Consider the following 20,580-nt stretch of genomic DNA (forward strand, 5'->3'; position numbering starts at 1 on the left):
TCACTTATCTGAACATAAACCTCCGTATTTGTGTGAATGTCAAGGTTTGTGAAACATGTCTTAAACAACTGTGGGAAGTCATAAAACCTGATTGGTATCAGATATAGTAATCACTCATAAATTATACCACTCATTAGTCACTTTGGATATACTATGACTTACAATAAACTTACAGCATTCTAAAAATGTATTTTCTAGGTTAAAATTAAGCCTCCTTATTATTAAACACTCTAAAATCTCAGGGCATCTACCATTGTTTAAAATGGTTGCTTTGCATTTCCCAAATGCCCACTGCAGCTGTTTATGAGCTTAAATCAACAAATGTGCATCTGAAAGTTTGTAAATGCAACAGCAAGTATGGTATGTATTTGTTAACAAATTTAAATTACAAGAACAAAGAAGAAATTGTGGGGCTAATCACTGACATTTTTTGGATTAACTGAGTTTTATTTTGTTTTTTTAAAATCCATTTCTCCTCTCTGCTGTTTGGGAGTTATATAATCTGTTTCTATTCTCATGGTTCTTAATCTTAACTTTTTAATGTGCTTATGAAACTTAAAGTTCAAAACACTATGACTATTCTACCTGTTCCAAAACAATGAAACAGCTTTGCAATGATGATCTTCAAATATTTTGTTTGCATACCACTAAAAGAATTTTGAAAAAACTACTACGGATGGATAGATGTTAACTAGACTTATTATGGTAATCATTTTGCTATATATATATATATTTGAGTCTTATTGTACAGCTGAAACTCATGTTATATGTCAATTATATCTCCATAAAAAATTAATGTATAAAAAACTATGTAACATTTTTATCATAATTTTAAATATCTGCAATAAATGTAATTTACCAGAATATTGCAAATTTAGAAATTTTAAAAAATGAATTTTATTGCTTGGAATTTAAATGTCATAATGATTTGATACCCACGATCATTCATTTAAGAAAGTTAAATGAGTTATTTTCTTCAAAAATAGGAAATTTTACATCATTCTTTTGTCCTTAACTTGTGTTTTCTAGCCTACTTTCCCCACACGATTTTTTAAAAAATCAATACACTTTATTTTTAGAGCAATTTTACGTTTACAGAAAAATTGAGCTGAAGTTCCTATAAACCCTTTTCACATCCTCCCCACTCAGTTTCCCCTGTTATTAACATCTTGCGTTGGTGTGGTATGTTTGTCTCAATTGGTGAGCCAATCCTGATACATTATTATTAACTAAAGTTCATAGTTCACATTAGGATTCATTCTTTGTGTTGTATATTCTACGGGTTTTGACAAATGTATAATGAATGTATCCACATTATAGTATCATACAGAATAGGTTCACTGTCTTAAAAATATCCTCTGCTCCACCTATTCGTCCCTTCTTCCCTCCTCCCAAAACTCTGGCAACCACTGATCTTTTTACTGTCTCCATGGTTTTGCCTTTTCCAAAATGTCATACAGTTAGAATCATACAGTAGCCTTTCAGGTTGGCTTCTTTCACTTAGCAATAATCACTTAAGTTTCTTCCATGTTTTTTTCAGGGCATGATAGCTCATTTCTTTTTATCATGGAATAATATTACATTGTGTGGATGTACCACAGTTTGTTTATCTATTCACCTATTGAAGGACATCTTAGTTGCTTCAAATATTTGGCAATTATGCATAAGGCTGCTATTAACATCTGTGTGCAGGTTTTTATGTGGACACAAGTTTTCAGCTTATTTGGGTAAATACCAAGGAGCACAACTGCTGGATCATATTGAAAGAGCATGTTTAGTTTTGTAACAAACTGGCGTACTACCTTCCAGTGTCAGTTCCATTTTGCATTCCCATTAGCAGTGAATGAGAGTTCCTGTTGCCCTACATTCTTGCCAGCATTGGAGTTATAGGTGCTTCGGATTTTTGCCATTCTGATAGATGAGTAGTGGTAAATTATTGATTTAATTTGCAATTTCCTGGTGACATATGGTATTGAACCTCTTCTTATTTGATATATATATATCTTCTTCAGTGAGGTGTCTGTTCAGATCATTTGCCTCCTCTTCAGCTTTTTTCATCTTAAGATTTCTTTTTTCTTTTTAAAGATTTTATTTTTCCTTTTTCTCCCAAAGCTCCCGGTACATAGTTGTGTGTTTTTAGTTGTGGGTCATTCTACTTGTGGCATGTGGGATGCTGCCTTAGCATGGCCTGATGAGCGGTGCCATGTGCGCACCCAGGATTCGAACTGATGAAACACTGGGCTGCCACAGAGAAGCATGTGAGCTTAACCACTCGGCCACGGGGCCAGCCCCTCATCTTAAGATTTCATAATTGTGTTGTTTTCTTATTGAATTTTAAGATTTCTTTGTATATTTTGGATACCAGGCCTTTATCAGATAGGTGTTTTGCAAATATTTTCTCCCAGTCTGTGGCTTGTCTTTTCATTCTTTTAACAGTATCTGTCCTAGAGCAGAAGTTTTTAATTTTAAGGAGGTCCAACTTACTAATTTTTTCTTTCATGGATCATGCCCTTGGTGTTACATATAAAAAAATCACAGGGATGCCCTGGTGGCATAAATTTGTGTGCTCTGCTTCAGCAGCCCAGGGTTTGTAGGTTTGGATCCCAGGTGCAGACCTACACACTGCTCATCAAGCCATGCTATGATGGCGTCCCACAAAAAAAATAGAGGAGGATGGGCATAGATGTTAGCTCAGGGCTAATCTTCTTCAAGCAAAAAAAAAGAGGAAGATTGGCAACAGATGTTAGCTCAGGGCCAATCATCCTCACCAAAAAAAAGCCATCGCTAAACTCAAGATCTTCTATGTTATCTTCTAGGATTATAATGTTTTACAGTTAGGTCTCTGGTCCATTTTAAATTTCCTTTTGCGGAAGGGATATTATCTGTGTCTAGATTCATTTTTTCCCCTATGTGAATGTCCAGTTGTTCCAGCACCATTTGTTGAAGACTATCCTTTCTCCATTGAAATGCCTTTGCTCCTTTGTCAAAGATCAGTTGACTACATTTGTATGGGTCTATTTGTAGGCTCTCCATTCTGTTCCATTGACCTATTTATCTATTCTTTCACCAAAACCATATTGCCTTTATTCCTGTCACTTTGTAGTAAGTCTTGAAGTTGGGTAGTATCATTTCAGTCCTCGATTTTGTTCTTCTCCTTCAATATTGCATTGGCTATCTTGGGTCTTTTTGCCTTTCCATATAAACTTTAGAATCGGTTTGTTGATTTTGATTGGGATTGTGTTGAATCTATAGATCAAGTTGGGAAGAACTGATTTTTTTTTTAAAGATTTTATTTTTTCCCTTTTTCTCCCCAAAGCCCCCCGGTACATAGTTGTATATTATTCGTTGTGGGTCCTTCTAGTTGTGGCATGTGTGACGTCGCCTCAGCGTGATTTGACGAGCAGTGCCACGACGGCGCCCAGGATTCGAACCAACGAAACACTGGGCCGCCTGCAGCGGAGTGTGCGAACTTAACCACTCGGCCACAGGGCCAGCCCCAGAACTGATATTTTGACAATAGTGAGTCTTCCTATCCATGTACATGGAGTATCTCTCCATTTATTTAGATCTTCTTTGATTTCTTTCATCAGAGTTTTGTAGTTTTTCTCATATGACTCTTGTACATATTTTGTTAGATTTATACCTAATTATTTCATTTTTGGGTGCTAATGTAGATGATACTGTGTTTTAATTTCAAATTTCAATTGTTCATTTCTTCTATGATTTTATCAGAAAAAATTTTGTTGCTCAAAAATCTTTTACTGACCACACTATTATAATTCTCTACAAAACTATGCATATATCAGTTGACTGAAACATTAAGTTGGAAAAGGGGTTCTATTAGTCAGGAAAAATCCTGACTTATATATATATATAATGTATTGTAAGAGATTGGCTCATGTAATTATGCAGTCTGAGAAGTCCCATTATCCACTGTCTGCAAGCTGGAGACTCAGGCAAGCTGGTGGTGTAGTTTTGAGAACCAGAGGGCTAATGGTGTAATTCCCAGTCAAGGGTAGAAAACTGATGTCCTAGCTCACACAGTCAGGCAGACAGTAAACCCCCCTTCCTGTGCCTTTTTGTTCTATTTGGGCCCTCAACAGACTGGAAGATGGCCCACTCACATTGGGGAGGGCAATCTGCTTTATTCAGTCCATCAATTCAAATGCTAATCTCATCCAGAAACACTCTCACAGACACCCCCAGAGATAGTGTTTAATCTGGGCACTCCATGTCCCAGTCAAGCTGACACATAAAATTAACCATCACAAGGGTAATCAGAGTTAGTGTTCTAAGGCAGTGGTTCTCAAACTGGGGTATATATGCCCATAGTGGTATACAAAGACTTTCCAAGGGATATGGGTAGTGTTAAGGAAATTGATATTTAAGGAACTGATTCTATAAGGGCAATTTTATTTCATATTTCTCTTTTTCTCTTACTTCCACTTTCTTAGAGGATATCTCATAGTTGTCCCTACGTACCTCGTGCAGTAGGGGATTGGACACTTAGAAGCTAAGGCCAATGTAGTCGATCAGATTTAGGACAAAAATCTTTCAGGAAAGAGGCACAAACAGTAGCATAAGGCCTGAGCCATGGAAGGGAGTGATCCACCATAGATGTTCAATAAACATGATGAGTAAATGGATGACTGATTGATTAAACAACATACTATGGAAACACAGACGTCCACGTTCTGCTCCACCTCCTGTAATCCTCTACTATGTAGGAACAGCACCTTGCCTTAATCTGACATGAAACTGCATGTCAGAATCAGAGGACAGAGTTCATCTTTAGACTCTGACCTATCAGCAGTTTATTTTTTTCTTCAACAAATATTATTAAATGACTCCTATACATGTGTCATCAAGCTAGGATACACGGGTGAATAAGATGGATAAGGTTATGATCTTTGAACGTTTAGTGGCAAGAGGTGAGGGGTTGGCAAGCAAATTGGTAATTAGAGTACAGTGAGATAAATGCTATAATAGGGAATATTTAGCATGCAATGGAAACATACGGGAGGAGCACCTAACCCAGATTGGGTGTGTTTGAGAGAGCGAGTAAAAATATTCTTGAAAGAAGGGACTTACAAGTTGAGGCCTGATAATGGACATCGAAGTGTTGGGAAGGAGGCTAGGAGAAATGACTAGAGACAACACTAGAAAGATAAGATGGGGTCAGACACTAAGGTATTTTGACTTGTGACAAGACAAATAGGAGCCACTGAAGGGTTTTAAGTGCAGAAAAGGCTTAAGGATCATTCTTACTAAATTAATTATAAGGAAGAGGCTGTTTGGCTTTATTACTGGAGTTCCAGCCTCTGACCACTAGGAAGGGTTGACATGACACAGTTATGCCTCTCTGCCTTTGTTTGAGGCTTCTCATTCTCTGGAATACCCTTCCTCCATATATATCCTTCCAATTCTTCCTACAAGACTCAGGTCATATTCTACTGCCTCCAAACTTCCCAACACCCCGACTTGGTGATAGACTCTACTACTGCATAGTCCCTTAATTGCACCACAATATTATCAGTTAGATATTACTGCATTACAAATTTTCCCAAAATTTAGTCGTTTAAAAGCACAATAAGGGGCCAGCCAAGTAGCATAACAGTTAAGTTCATGTGCTCTGCCTTGCTGGCATAGGGTTCAATGATCTGGATTCTGGAGAGGACCTGCACACTGCTCATCAAGCCATGCTGTGGCGGCATCCCACGTAGAAGAACTAGAAGGACTTACAACTAAGATATGTACAACTATGTACTGGGGCTTTGGGGAGAAAAAAAAGAGGAAGATTGGTAAGAGATGTTAGCTCAGGGCCAATCTTCCTCACACAAAAAAAGAAAAAAAGAACAATAAACACATTATTTCTCACAATTCCCAAGGATCAGGACTTGGGGGTGGCTTAGCTGGGTGATTCTGTCTCAGAGGTTTTCTTGAGGTAACAAGATGGCTGGGGCTGACATCTTGTCTGGGGTTGAAGGATACACTTTCAGGATGGCTTACGCACACGGCTGGCAAGTTGGTACTGGCTGTTAGCAGGAGGTCTCAGTTCTTTGCCACATGTACCTCTTCACAGGGGTGCTTGAGTTGTCCTTATGACATGGCAGCTGGCTTCCCCCAGAGTGAGTGATCTAAAAGAGCAAGGTGGAAGCCAAAATGTCTTTTATGAACAAGCCTTAGAAGTCACACATTGTCATTTCCACGATATCCCATTGATTACACAGGTTAGCCCTATTCAATATGGGAGGAGAATACAGAGGGGTGAGAATACCAGGAAGTGAGGAACATTGAAGGCCCTGTTACAGGTTGGTGCTAACACAGCAATAATAACATTTATCTTCATTATGAGTTAGGCTTGTAGTTATCTCTGTCCCATCAGACCAGTGTTTCTCACCCTTTGTTTATTACCACTCCACTATAGAGTCTTTTTAGCCATGTTTTTCCTAATTGCACCCACCTTAATGAAATTTTAATGTTTGTGTTCTCTATGTATATCTGTACTTCATATAAAAAGAGTAATATATTTTTTTTTTGAGGAAGCTTTAGCCCTGAGCTAACTACTGCCAGTCCACCTCTTTTTGCTGAGGAAGCCTGGCCCTGAGCTAACATCCGTGCTCATCTTCCTCTACTTTATATGTGGGACGCCTACCACAGCATGGTGTGCCAAGCGGTGCCATGTCCGCACCTGGGATCTGAACCGGCGAACCCCGGGCCGCCGAAGCAGAACGTGTGCACTTAACAGCTGCACCACCGCGCCGGCCCCAAAAGAGCAATATTTTTCACCCTCCCCTCCAGAATCAATTTTCACTTCCTTGTGGGTGATATCACTCCTTTAAGATTGAGAATGCATGCACTAGATTGAGAGCTAAAAATCCAAGAGTTGGTACAGTACCATGCCTTTTCATCTTGTTATCACTCGTAGAAATTCACTTAGTGCTTTAAACAGAGTATAGAAGTCAATGTCTGCTGAATTGAATCTCTGCAAATGATTGGGCAAAGACAGGGAGGAGAATGAGTATGTGCTCCAGTGAGAGTGGGAAACAGAGATGCCACTGACCAAAATGGAAACACAGCCCCTGTGGGAAAGAAATGAGAGAGAGGGCATTTGAGGAACATTTTTTAAAACACTGTATTTATCCATCTTGTTCATCACTGAACATTGAACAGGACTGTTCCTGATATATTCTTAGGAACTCAATACTTTTTAAAAAATGAATTGATTGCTCTCTGTCAGTTAGCATATGTGAACTCCAGGGCTGTCTGATCACCTGTAAATTAATAATTTTTTTTTCATTAATTCAATTAAGGAATAATCCTGTTCCCCATTTCTAACTCTAAACTAAATGCTCCCATTTACCAAAGAGTTCTGGAGATCACGTGTCACAGAGCTGTTCTTGTTTCCTTCCTATATCACCCAAGCAAGGAGTGAAGCACTTGTGGGTACAAAAAGGCAGAGTCACAAAGACTGAGGAAAACAACGTACTCTTCTCTCATTATATTTTGATTTTCTGGTTTGTCTCCACCTTTTAGATTATAAACTCCCTAAAGGCAGGACATGCGTAGGCCCAGCTTGAGATCTAGATAATAAACATTTATTGACTATATACATAAATTAGCTAAGATCCCTTCCCCAAGGGTCTGATAATGTAGTAGGAACGGTATGACGCATGTATGAAAACATTTTTTAACATTGGTCCTGCTGGACCTGCCAGAGGGGGAAAGAATACACAACACCTGAAGATTGTTCACAAGCATGGCCAAAGCTTGTTAGGGAAAACAACGGGTGATTCAGTTTTGTTGGAGAGAAGATCCTACTTCAGTGAACTGCATAACATAACATACAGTTACACTTGGTGAAAGAAGCCAGACCAAAAAAAAAATAGCACATTTTATGATTCCATTATATAAAACTCTGGAATATGCAAACAAATCTATAGTGACAGAAAGCAGATTAGTAGTTGCTGAGGGGTGGGGATGGGGAGGGACAGGATGGGGGTTTACAAAGGGCAAGAAGGAAACTTGGGGCTGATGAATATACTCACTGTCTTGATTGTGGGGATTTCATGGGTGTATACATATGTCAACACTTATCAAGTTATACATTTAAATATGTGTAGCTTATTGCATGTCAATTATTCCTCGATAAAGCTGTTTAAAAAAAGAGATCAAAGTCAGATCACAGAGGGTCAAACTCTTTCCTCTTGAAGTTTTTCGGGAACAGTAAGGTGATGTGTGAAAAGCATCATTTAGTAACCTATCGCTAATAAATTGTCAAATCTGGGCTGGTATGATAGCAAAGGCAAAGGAAAGACAGGTGTTAGAACAACCCATAGTCTTTGGTTAAGCTATGTGGTGCATGCGTGTCTGCGGGCGATCCCTCCGGAGGAAAGGATGGTGCCCACAGATAAAGCCAGAGGAAGAAATTTTGCAGGCAGATACAAGGGAAGTTAGAGGAAGAACATGATTTGGGGTAAGAAGATGATTTCGCACTTTGGACGAGGAGAGAGTGCTGAAAGCCTCCATCCGCTTTGAGGCACCGAGAAGGGGCTGGGAAACGCCGCTCGAGAGAGCAGGCAGAGGCCAGGCCCCGTTAGGGTAGATGAGACCACGCTGCCACTCCACGCTGCATCCCAGAGACCTGGACCCGTAACCCTCAACTATTGCTTCGTCAAGTTCCATCCCCTGGGCTGAGCCAGACTTCGTGCAAGTCTCGCCTAGGTACTCCACGGAGACCTGTGGAGGACACCCGGGCTGCCTCGGGAAACCGGGAGAGGAACGGATTGGGGGGCGGGGGGTGCTCGTGCACGGTGCGTGCGCGCGTGCGCAGGGCCGCGGCCTGGGAGGGAGGGAGCGCGCGCCCTTCACGTGACCCGGCCGGCGGGCGGCGACGCACACGACGCGCCCCTCACGTGGTCCGCCTACAGCCCCGTCGCCGGCGGAGGCGGGCGCGGGCGCGTCCCTGTGGCCAGTCACCCGGAGGAGTTGGTCGCACAATTATGAAAGACTCGGCTTCTGCTGCTAGCGCCGGAGCTGAGTTAGTGCTGAGAAGGTTTCCCTGGGCTGTCCTCGTCCGGCGGCCTCTGCTGCCGCCTCCGGAGACGCTTCCCGATAGATGGCTACAGGCCGCGGAGGAGGAGGAGGTGGAGTTGCTGCCCTTCCGGAGACCGCCCCGTGAGGAGAATGGTACTGGACCCACGCAGGCCGGGCGGGGAATGGCCCTGCGGGTGCGGGCCGGGAAGGGGAGGACCTGGCGGGCCAGCGTGTGTGCGCGCCGCCGTGCTTCCCGGGGCGAGGGACCTCCGCGCTGCCTGGAGGCTTCCGGACTAGCCCTGGCGGGACGGGCGTGTGTTGCGTTCGGGGGTGAGGGGCAGGGAGCCGCTAGCAGATCTGACGCGACAGCTCGTCGCGGGAATCCCCGGAGCGGAGCCGTGGCTCCAGCGAGGGCCCCTCGAGGCGGCAGAGGCGCGGGCTGGGGAGTACCTGGCCGAGCCGGCGGCCGCAGCGCGCTAGATGCAGCGCTCCCAGCGCCGCATCCCCCGGGAATGTGTTCCTCCTGGCGCCAGTTGCTGGCAGACGAGGGAGCCAAATGCTCTGCTCAAGTTCTGCATGCAAAGGGAGGGCGGGCAGGGAGGGAACAAAAAGGGAGTAGAGGACACTGGGTTGGAGCCGTGACTTGTGTGCTGCGCAGCGGACACTCCACAGGTACATTTTACTTTTGGAGCCAGAGGGGAGGGACTGGACGCTGTGGACGGTGGATGTGGTTTGGAATTTTCTTTAGCAAGCATTAAGGGTTTTATGAGGGCGCTGCTGTAGGTCCCGAGGCGATGTGTCGTCTGGATTTCTGGCGAACTCCCTCATCCGTTGCCTTAGAGAAGAGTTGTCGGTGTTTGAAACCGAAGGCGCAGAGTGGAGAGAGGGGGATGCGGTGCATTGCAGCTTTTGAGAGAGCTTTTTTGTTAGGTCCTGGGATCAAATTTAAAGATATCTTACAAATGAGAGTTAGTTAGATCAGGGACGTGAAGAGCTGGGTAGGTATTTCTGGTCAGTACTTAACTTGATCGGCTTCCTGCAAACAATTCTCCCTCTGCTGGAGTCTGGCAGGTTTACTTTTCTCTAGAAGCTAAATCAAGTGCCGTACAGAACTGAAACCACGAATACAGTTATACTTCGGATAAATAGTGCACCTTCCACTATTTTCCACCTTCTTTCGTAATGTAAAGTCAATAAAAACGTCATTTTACCTCTTTCCTGATTTTTAAAAGAAGGATTTCTTAAGTTTCTCTTCCGACGCTAAATTTTTAAATTTATTACTTAAATGGATTTTCAGGAAATCTGTTTTAGGGGGAAGAGTTGAGTCAAAGTGCGTTTTGTTTAAAAAAGCAAACCATTAATAGTGACTCTTCAGTGATGTGTCTGGTTTTCCTCTTTAGATGGTAAATAGAGTTAATTTGAACCAATCATTTTGGTGTTTTGAAAAAATTTAGATACGTTAGAAGATGGAAATGAAGATGATTCATCATCTTCAGAACCATTACTTCCTAAGGTTTTATTACAGCAACAGGCACCTTTGGATCTGGTGACTTTCTAATGAAAGTCTCTAAGTGTTAGTCTTACCTCAGGTGCTCTTCTTAAATCTAACCTCTTACCTTGATGTCCTCCTATCTACATACTTTGAAACCCAGCCTTCAGAAATTAGGACGTGTTCTGTGTTTCTCCTGCCTTTCCATTTATGTCCAGTCTTTTTTATAGCAGATGCGCTCCCCTAAACAGTATGTTTTTATACATGAATCGCGCACTGTACTTGGCCCATAATAGGAACTCAGTATTGTTTGTACCTGCTGTTAACAATCCTGTTGATTCTACAGGGAGAAATTCTCACTTTAAAATTTGAAATTAATGCTCTGATTTTATTTTATTTTTTACATTACTTGCATCCTGACAGCTACTGAATTGTGTTATTTTCTTTTCAATTTCCAATTAAATTATAGTGAAAGCTTAGGATAACCTAAAACTGGGGTTCTCCAATAATGATAATTTGTTGAGCCTCCTCAACTTTTAGGCTAAAAGTTCACCTAAGTATGTTGTATCTACACTTTAATTCTTACTGTAAACTCTTATTTAAGGCATTTGCTTCTGGTAATCACTTTCTTCTTTGACACTGAAAGTAAGCATACAAAATTTTTCTACATTTTAAAAACATTTAAAACTAATCAGCCAATTCACCAAAAAACAATGCAAAACAAAATACCAAGAAATACAAGTTCAGAAACTGGAGTGGAGTCAAATTTTGTACAAAATTATCTGCCATGACTACCGGAAAAATTTGTTTTGTTTGACAATCACTCATTTAATGTTTAATATATTTCAAGCACTATTATAGGCATTGGAGGAACAAAGGTGTGTTAGACAAGTTTCCCACTTTAAAACAGCTTATATTTATAAATGTAATTTATAAAAGATCTACCTGTCTTTTGTCAATGGAAGATGCATATATTACTTCATAAAACAAACATTTAGTGTCTACTATGTTGCGCGGGCACTGTGATACTTAATAGTCTTCAAGGGCAGTGTGAATATGCAGAAAAAGGGATAGTGTGAAACTATTGCATAGATTACTGTGAAAGTATAAGGTAATCAGGGAGAGAGAAAGGAAGGCCTGGGTAGGCTTGCAAAGGAGCTTATAGTAGAGGTGAGTCTTGAAGTCAATAGCTATCGGAATTAACTTGGAAATAGAAGGAGTGTTTCATTGGCGATTTAAGTCTAAGGGCAACTGAGCTTTAGAAGAGAAGAGCATCCTTAGTTTATTCTGGGAACTACTGTGCAGGTACTGTACGTAGATTGGAGTGAGTGGAATATGGGATGATATGGGGTACTGGTGTGAGTGTTAGAAAAATAGGCAAGGACCAGATTTCTGAGGGCAATGGATACAAAGGAGTTTGGAGTTTGTTCTGGAGATGTTGGTGAATCACTTAAGGAAACACTATGGAGGGTGAATTGGTGTGTCTTTAAAGTGAAAAGAGAGAGACCCATAAGGAGGAGGCTATAGCAAGACTCTGACCAAAATGTTAGGGGCTTGAAATAAAGTAGTAGTAAAAAAAGAAGGAACAGATTAAGATGTTTAACAGTTGAAATATTCAGAACTTGGTTACTTTTGTGGAGTAGTGTGTGTGAGTGTGCATGTGTGTGTTGGCAAATGTCAATAATAAGAACAAGACATAAAATGAAAACACGTAATAGTTGAACTCATTACTTAAAATGTGCAAATTTAATATTAAAGGCCATACTTAAAATGTGCATTTTTGGTTTTGATTTTTAAATGAAGGTCTATTGAAGCAAGCACTTGCAAAATTTAACTTTGAGTTTTACCCGTTATAGATAGTTTTGATCTAGTGCTCTGATACTCTCTAACATTCTAAAATGGGAGATTTCAAACATACAGAGATATAATAATAAAGTGAATCATCATATACCTGTAACCAGTTTCAACAGTTTGAAACATGTGAATTTTATTTCTTCTATTATCCCTCCCATTCCCCCTCAACTGGATAATTTAAAAGCAGATCCCAGACATATCTCATCTACAAATACTTAATTGTGCGTATCTCTAAAGAAATAAGGGCTCTTAGCATATCCACAGGACTATTAGCACACCTAAAAAATTAATAATCCTTTAAAATCATTAACTATTCAATGTATTTCCCTGGTTGTCTCATTTTTTTCAGTTGGTTTGTTCAGTCAGAATCCAAAGAATTTCACACAGCACTTGGTTGATAAGTAAGTCTTTCAGTCTCCAGTACCTCCTTCTTTTCTTGTCTTGTCATTTACCATTTATTTATTGAAAAGGTTTGGATCATTTGCCCTGTAGAATTTCCCACAGTTTGGATTTTGTTGAATGCATCCATATACTGTCATGTAACGTGTTCCTTTCTCCTCTGTATTTCCTGTAAATTAGTGGTTAATCTAAAGACTCGATCAGATTCTAGTTTGATATTTTGGCAAGAATACTTCACAGGTAGTTCTATGTACTTTGAATTGCAGCACATTAAGAGGCTTCTGCTGTCTGGTTGTTTTTCTTTTTTCTGATGTTAAGATTGACCAATTGCGGGGCTGGCCTGGTGGCGCAGCAGTTAAGTTTGCACGTTCCCCTTCTCGGGGCCTGGGGCTCACCTGTTCGGATCCCAGGTGCAGACATGGCACTGCTTGGCAAAAGCCATGCTGTGGTAGGGGTCCCACATATAAAGCAGAGGAATATGGGCACGAATATTAGCTCAGGGCTAATCTTCCTCAAAAAAACAAACAAACAAAACAAGATTGACCAGTCGCTTGGTGGTGTCAGCTGCCTTATCTTTCAGTTGTGAAGTTCCCTGTCAGACATTCATATAATAGTATCAGTAGTAGCCATTGATGATTATTACCATTGATGTGTTACTTCATTCTGAGTTTCTCTTTCCCCTTTCTCTTTGGAGGAAGCTCTCAGCCTGTGATTAAATTTTACAGTCGTCTTTTTTTTGAGTGACTGTTCCTTAAATGTCTGTTTTAAGTATGGTACCTGAAAGCAAAATTCAGAGTGGTTAAGATTACTTTAGAATATGAGCATCATTTGGCTATCTGTGGGGATTTGAATTGAGTCATTTATGTGAGTTGATATAAAAGAACTTCCATATGTCACTTTTAGAAGGGGCTTTACATTATTCGATTAGTTTGAATATGAATGAAATGTTTGACTTGGAGAATTGGTTGGACCTCTTCTAGTTTATGAGAAATGACTGGTTCTAATTTGAGTTAAGTTAGTACTTTTAGATATTTTGTTGACCCTTTGGTTCAGTTCATCTTGGATTTAGAAAATTACTCTGGATGTTTTTGGGGAATGTGTGTTTAGTTTCCTGACCATTTAGAGGTTTTAGAACCACGTTGAAGAAATTTTGGTATATGGCGGTAAGCAGTTCTTTGAAGTTGATAGGCTTCACCTTGTCTATCACCTGGCTTATCTCTTCACCTGAGCATTTTTGCCAAGTCACACTCTTTTATGAGCATCACTGTTACTCTTTCTGTAAAAGGCAGATGATGATCTTTCCTCTATTTGACCTCAGGAACAATATGAAGATTAAAGACTGTAAACACTATTTGTCCATCCTTGCATCATGAAAACGTGTCAATAACTTAACACCTTGACTGTCCAGCTGCCAGACTTCTGGAAACCTCAACGTTGGAAACCCAGCTCCTCATGGAAAGAAAAAAGTCTTTTGAGCCAAGCCATTATCGGGAATATATCAATCTTGAGCCTAGAGTTCACCGATTGAAAAATACATGAGAAGTGAAATTTAGTAAGCTTAGTTACCTACTTTCCTCTGACAATTTGGTAGTATGTTGAGAATGGTGGAAGGAAAGTTATCTGAGAACCAAACTGTTCCTATAAGGAGGAGGTTGGAGGAACATTAACTAGACTAGAAAGATAGGCTGTAAATTACCCTTTAGTATGTGAACCAACGGTCTTCCTTGTCTTTAAGAGTATAATTTAGCATACCCAATAGCCAGAAGGTACTCTAGACTAAGAGAAGTGTGTACATGATAGACTTTAGACAGATTTTCATGATATTAGCTAACATGTATTATCCTTTAGCTGTGGCTGTTGTTCTAAATGTTTTACATGTATCACATATATTAACTCTCAAGAAAACTCTCTGAAGTAGACACTTTTTCTCCATTATTTATATAAGGGACAGAGAAGCAGAATCACTCACCAAAGGTCATAAGGCTAATAAGTGTTAGAGTAAGTGTTGACTTGCCAAATTATAGAAACTTGGAGAAGGATCTTGATATTCAGGGGCATGTATATTTGTGAGATCTCAGATGACAGATGTTATGTTAATTAAAAAGGTTAATGTCATTTTAAAAAGTGTTACTTTTTTTAAGATTATGATAGTTTACAACCTTGTGAAATTTCAGTTGTACATTATAAAAAAATATTACCTTTTAAAAAACATTTATTATACTATATTTTCTTCAAAAGCTATAAAACCTAGTAGAATTTCCTTTATGACTAAATTTCCATGTAATAACCTTAGGATAGGTTATTCACAACTCAATTGTATACATTGTATTTTGGCAAAGTGCAGACTTCCTGGTCTGAGGGGATCTTTAGTAGATTGGAAAAGCCTTTAATTAAACTAAATAGGTTTCTGTGATGGGTAGAACTCTTTAATAAAAACCATAGAAACCTATCATGAATCTATCAACAAAGTATCATCACACTACTCAAGGATAGAGAATGGGTTGATATGGATTACTCACAATATAAAGGCTTGAGTTTTGTAATAGAGAATGTCCTAATGTTTTCTTTAGATTTCTCTCTTTCAGATTAATTTTTGTGACATTATCTGAAAACATATCATCGGTCATTGAATTGGCTATATGTGATGGATCCATTTAATTCAACATATTCTGTTGTTTTGGGAAAAATATTTTATTAGGTAACAAGGAGCCAGGAATAAAAGTGAAGAATTTAAATTGTACTGTTGATGCAAGTACATAATATTTTAAAATAAATGTATATAATTTGACTTCTTTGGTAATTCTGTCTTTGTTATGGAATTCAGATATATAAAGTGTAAAAATCATAATATAGGTATCATAATATCCATGTACCTACCACCCAGCTTAAGCAATAAAATATTACAGATAAAATTGAAGCCTCCCGTGTACCCCATCAAAATCCTATTCTACTTTCTACTTCTGCAGACATATCATCATCCTAAATTTAGTCTTTATTGTTCCTTTGCATGCCTTTTTAGTGTTGTCACAAAGATTATATATAATATATAATGATTTTTTGATATTCCTAAATTTTATGTATATGAAATCATGTACATCTTTTTATGGATTTTGTTGTTTTCCTTTTAGTCAACATTAGGTTTTGGAGGTTTATTCATGTTAATACATGTAAGGTCTAGTTTGTAACTTTTGACTGCTCTATATTATTGTATTATACAAATATGCTATATGTTGTCCATTTTACTGTTAGAAGGCATTTAGGTTGTTTCCAGGTTTTTTGTCTTTTTTTTTTTTTTAACAAAAAATAGTGGAGGCTTCTTGAATGTATCATCTAAAGTACAAGTGTGAGGATTTTTCTAGGGTACGTATATCTAGAAGTAGAGTTGCTGGGTTGTAGGGTAGCTGCATCTTAAACTTTATAGATCTTGCCAAAGTGTTGACCAAAATAATTGTGTGGTTTACACTCTCTATAAAAGTATATGAGAATTCCCATTTTTTCCCAACATCTTTGCCAACACTTTGTTGATTAGGTTCTTTTATTTTGCCAGACTCATGAATGTTAGATAGTTCCTCATTGTTTTAATTTGCATGTCCCTGGCTACTAATAATGTTGAATGTCATTTCAGGTTACAGGTTTTTGGCTGTGGTTGCCTCCTTTCTGGTGAATTGCCTGTTTATAACCTTTGCTCAATTTTCTGTTGGGTTATCCTTTCTTTTTTATTTACTTGTAGAAGTTGTTTATGTATCCTGGATACTAATCTTATTTGGTTTTATGGGTTGCAAATATCTTCTTCAGTCTTTAGCTTTTTAATTTTTCACTTTGTTAATGGTAGGCTATTTATTTAGTTTTAGGCATTGATATACATTGTTTTTTTTTCCCCCTGAGGGAGATCGACCCTGAGCTAACATCTGTCACCAATCTTCCTCTTTTTGCCTGAGGAAGATTGTCCCTGAGCTAACATCTGTGCCAGTCTTCCTCTGTTTTGTTTGTGGGTCACAGCCATAGCATGGCCACTGACAAGTGGTGTAGATCTGCCCCCAGGAACTGAACCCGGGCCATGGAAGTGGAACGTGCCAAACTTAGCCACTAGACCGCAGGGCTGGCCCCCTACATTGGTTTTTAATTTTACTGTAATAATTTATCAGTATTTTCTTTATACCATGTACTTTTTCTTATCCTGAGGTCATAATATTTATTCTTTGTTTTGCAGAAGTTTTAAAGTTTTACTTTTCGCATTTTGACTTTAATCCATCTAGTATTCATTTTTCGATTTAGTGTGATAGTTCATATATGTGTGTGTGTGTGTATATATATATATATATATATATATATATATATATATATATATAGTATAATAGTTAATATCTTCTCCTGATTGGTATTTGTCTTCATCACATGCCAAGTTTCCTAAATGGAAGTTTCTGTTTCTAAGCTATTTATTTCATTGTTCTGTCTGTCTTCTCCTGTGTCAATATATTTATTTTGCTTTTTTAGCAATCATAGGTGTTTAGGTAAAGTTTCTTGACTTTGCATAAGAAATTTTAAATGTTCGATTTTTTTTTTGGCCAACATACTTATTACCTCTTTTATCCTAAGAAGATGAGTTTTGATCCCTTTTCATTTTACTAATAATTCTTTATGTTAAAATGAATTATTCTTTTAAGACTTTATCTAGAATGCCTGAGGAAAAAATTACTACTGTTTGAGCTAAGTTGAGGTTGGCCATTTTTTTTTTTGAAGATTTAATTTCTTTCCTTTTTCTCCCCAAAGCCCCCCAGTACATAGTTGTATATTCTTAGTTGTGGGTCCTTCTAGTTGTGGCATGTGGGACGCCACCTCAGCATGGCTTAATGAGCGGTGCCATGTCCATGCCCAGGATTTGAACTGGTGAAACCCTGGGCCGCCTCAGTGGAGTGCGGGAACTTCACCACTCAGCCATGGGGCCGGGCCCTCGGTTGGCCATTTTTAAGACTCCATGTGCCTAGTGTTCATTTATTTAATATCTTGGAGTCCATGCTCACACTTCTCTTTGTCAAACGTTTTGTGTCCCACAAATCTGGGATAATACTGGGCTGTTAAACAATCAGGATAGCAATATGTGTGAGGTCAACAGGGAAGCAAAACCAACAGAAAGTAAGGTTGGGTGTAGTAGGACTCTCTTTACAAATATAGTCATGGTCTGAGTTTGATTCAGTTTAATTTTTTAACATATAAAGCTTTACCAACTGTTTGTCATTCCACAGAGGCTTTTCAACAGTGTTTTAGAACCCTCTTATGGGGCCAGCCTGGTGGCACAGAGCTTAAGTTTGCAGGTTCTGCTTTGGTGGCCCGAGGTTCGCCAGTTCAGATCCTGGGTGCGGACCTACGCACTGCTTGGCAAGCCATGCTGTGGCAGGCGTCCCACATACAAAGTAGAGGAAGTTGGCCACGGGTGTTAGCTCAGGGCCAGTCTTCCTCAGAAAAAAACAGGATTGGTGGCGGTGCATGTTAGCTCAGGACTAATCTTCTTCTTCTTCTTCAAAAAACCGAAAACCCTCTTAGAGGGTTCACATCTGAATTATCAGTAGTATCTAATTATTAGTTAATTACTTAAGTAGCTGGCAGCCAGTTAAGGGTAAGAGCAGAACTCTACAGTAAGGGCCTATAACAGTGCCAGAAAGTGAAATGAATTGGACTCTGATAGAGGAAGTCAGAGAGTGCCAGCCTATTTCAACATTTTGCTTTGGGTTAGCCTTAATTTCTTCTGTCATTGTCTGTGCCTTTTTAGCAGGCGTGTTGACTTATGTACAAATTTATCGCATAACTTGAAGTTTTTAGGTCTGTAGTATCATTTAATTTTTTTTTAGGCATATGCGTTTTCTTAGTAGGCAAACCCCTCTTTAATTTGATTACCTTTTCTTTTCAGTATGGGTCACATTTTCCTGTTTCTTCTTATATTTAGTAATTTTGGATTGTATCAGAGACATTGTGAATGTTACCTTGTAGAGATGCTGGGTTCTATTATAGTCCTCTGAAGACTTGATTTTTTTTAATTAGTTGTTATAGACTGAGTATTTGTGTGTGTGTCTCCTCCCCCCAAATTCAGTGTTGAAGCCGTAACTCCCAATGTGATAGTATTTGGACATGGGCCCTTTGGGAGGTAATTAGGGTTAGATGAGGTGATGAGCATAGGGCCCTTATAAGAAGAGACACCAGGGAGCTTGCTGTCTCTCTACCATCTGTGAGGACATCAAGAAAAGACAGCTGTCTGCAACCCAAGGAGACACTCACCACACACCAACTCTGCTGACACCTTGATCTTGGATTCCATTCTTTAGAACTGTGAGAAAATGAATTTTGGTTGTTTAAAGCCACTCAGTCTTAGGATATTTGTTATGGCAGTCTGAGCAGACTAAGATAGGAGTTGATTAACTTGACTGTACTCAAATATCAGACTCTGTCTCCTTTAGTGGGCAGCAAAAATAATCTCTTCAGTTATTTTATTCTTTTCTTTTTTTTAAGGAAGATTAGCCCTGAGCTAACTGCTGCCAATCCTCCTCTTTTTTCTGAGGAAGACTGGCCCTGAGCTAACATCTGTGCCCATCTTCCTCTACTTTATATGTGGGGTGCCTACCACAGCATGGCGTGCCAAGCAGTGCTATGTCCGCACCTGGGATCCAAACTGGCGAACCCTGGGCCGCCAAAGCAGAACGTGCGCACTTAACTACTGCGCCAATGGGCCGGCCCCAAGTTATTTTATTCTTAACTGGGCTGCTTTGAGTCTGCCCCATATATACATACTTCATGGGTCACCCAGAGATTTGAGCAGAGTTAATTTGCAGCATTTAGGGCTCCCTTTCTGTGACTGTCTCCTTTGCAGGACTTTTCACATCACTTTCTAGCTGCTGTTGATGCTTTGAACCTGGTGTTCTGGTTCTTCAAGCCAGTAGTACTTGGATTCCTATTGGAGTTTTAGCTGTTCAATAGATGTGGAGCGGTGGCCATTCTTCAGGCAAAAAGCCTTAGAAAATGGGAAACTCACTCAGTGCTGTTCCTTTATTGCAAGTATAGACTGTCCAATTTTTGCCTCCTGTTGATTGCTATTCAGTGCCCGTGAGTGATTACAATAAGTAGTCGTTTTTTTGTTTTTATTTTGTCCAGAGTTTATCTTTGTTATCTGTGGGAGGGTTAGTCAGAGAGAACCCCCATAGATGTTTTTCCCAATTTTTGCCATCAGAATCTAGACAAGAAGGATGTGCTGCTACAGATTTGTTTGGAGAGTGGGATGTGATTAGAGGGTTTACTTGTAACATATGTACCCATATTGCTAGTAGACAGATAAGAAGAATTTATAATTTATGGAATTTTGAGGCATTGTTGAGATTTGACTACGTGCCGGGCATTGTGCTAAAAGCACCTTGTATGGATTGTTTTGTTTAATCTTCAGAGCAACGTGAGATAGGTACTGTTAGTATCCTGTTTTACAGGTAAGGAAACAAAAGTTAAGAAACATGCTTAATTAAGGTTGCATAGAGAATAAACAACAAAGCTAGAATTCTGACTCACGTTAATCTGACTCCAGGATGTGTGCTCGCTAACCACTGAAGATCACTAAGTGATCTTTAAGTTTCCTTCTAGTGCTAGAGTTCTGTGATTATAGTTAGTTTTTACTTTACCTAGAACAATTTAAGCTTAAGAATTTTCAGATTTGTGTTGGTAGTGTGCCACCTTTTGGTAAAATTCAATAATGCATCCTAGCAAAAGAAGAAGAGAGGTGTAAAATTAGGAATTTTATGTATGTATTTATAATCCAGGGCACATTT

General features: G+C 39.4%; 1 protein-coding gene across 5 annotated transcripts in view; it reads left to right on the forward strand.

Annotated features, from left to right (window-relative positions):
* Positions 1-8,901: 8,901 nt before the first annotated feature.
* TRPM7 (transient receptor potential cation channel subfamily M member 7) overlaps positions 8,902-20,580 on the forward strand; it is a 108,971-nt gene continuing 97,292 nt past the window's right edge. For all 5 annotated transcript variants that reach the window (XM_014852440.3, XM_070501666.1, XM_070501671.1 and 2 more), the window contains exon 1: positions 8,902-9,189. In XM_014852440.3, coding sequence (XP_014707926.1) covers positions 9,187-9,189 — 3 coding nt within the window. In that variant the 5' untranslated portion in view covers positions 8,902-9,186. The remainder of the gene's footprint in view (positions 9,190-20,580) is intronic.

Source organism: Equus asinus, chromosome 2 (genome assembly GCF_041296235.1).
Source record: "Equus asinus isolate D_3611 breed Donkey chromosome 2, EquAss-T2T_v2, whole genome shotgun sequence".
NCBI lineage: Eukaryota > Metazoa > Chordata > Mammalia > Perissodactyla > Equidae > Equus > Equus asinus.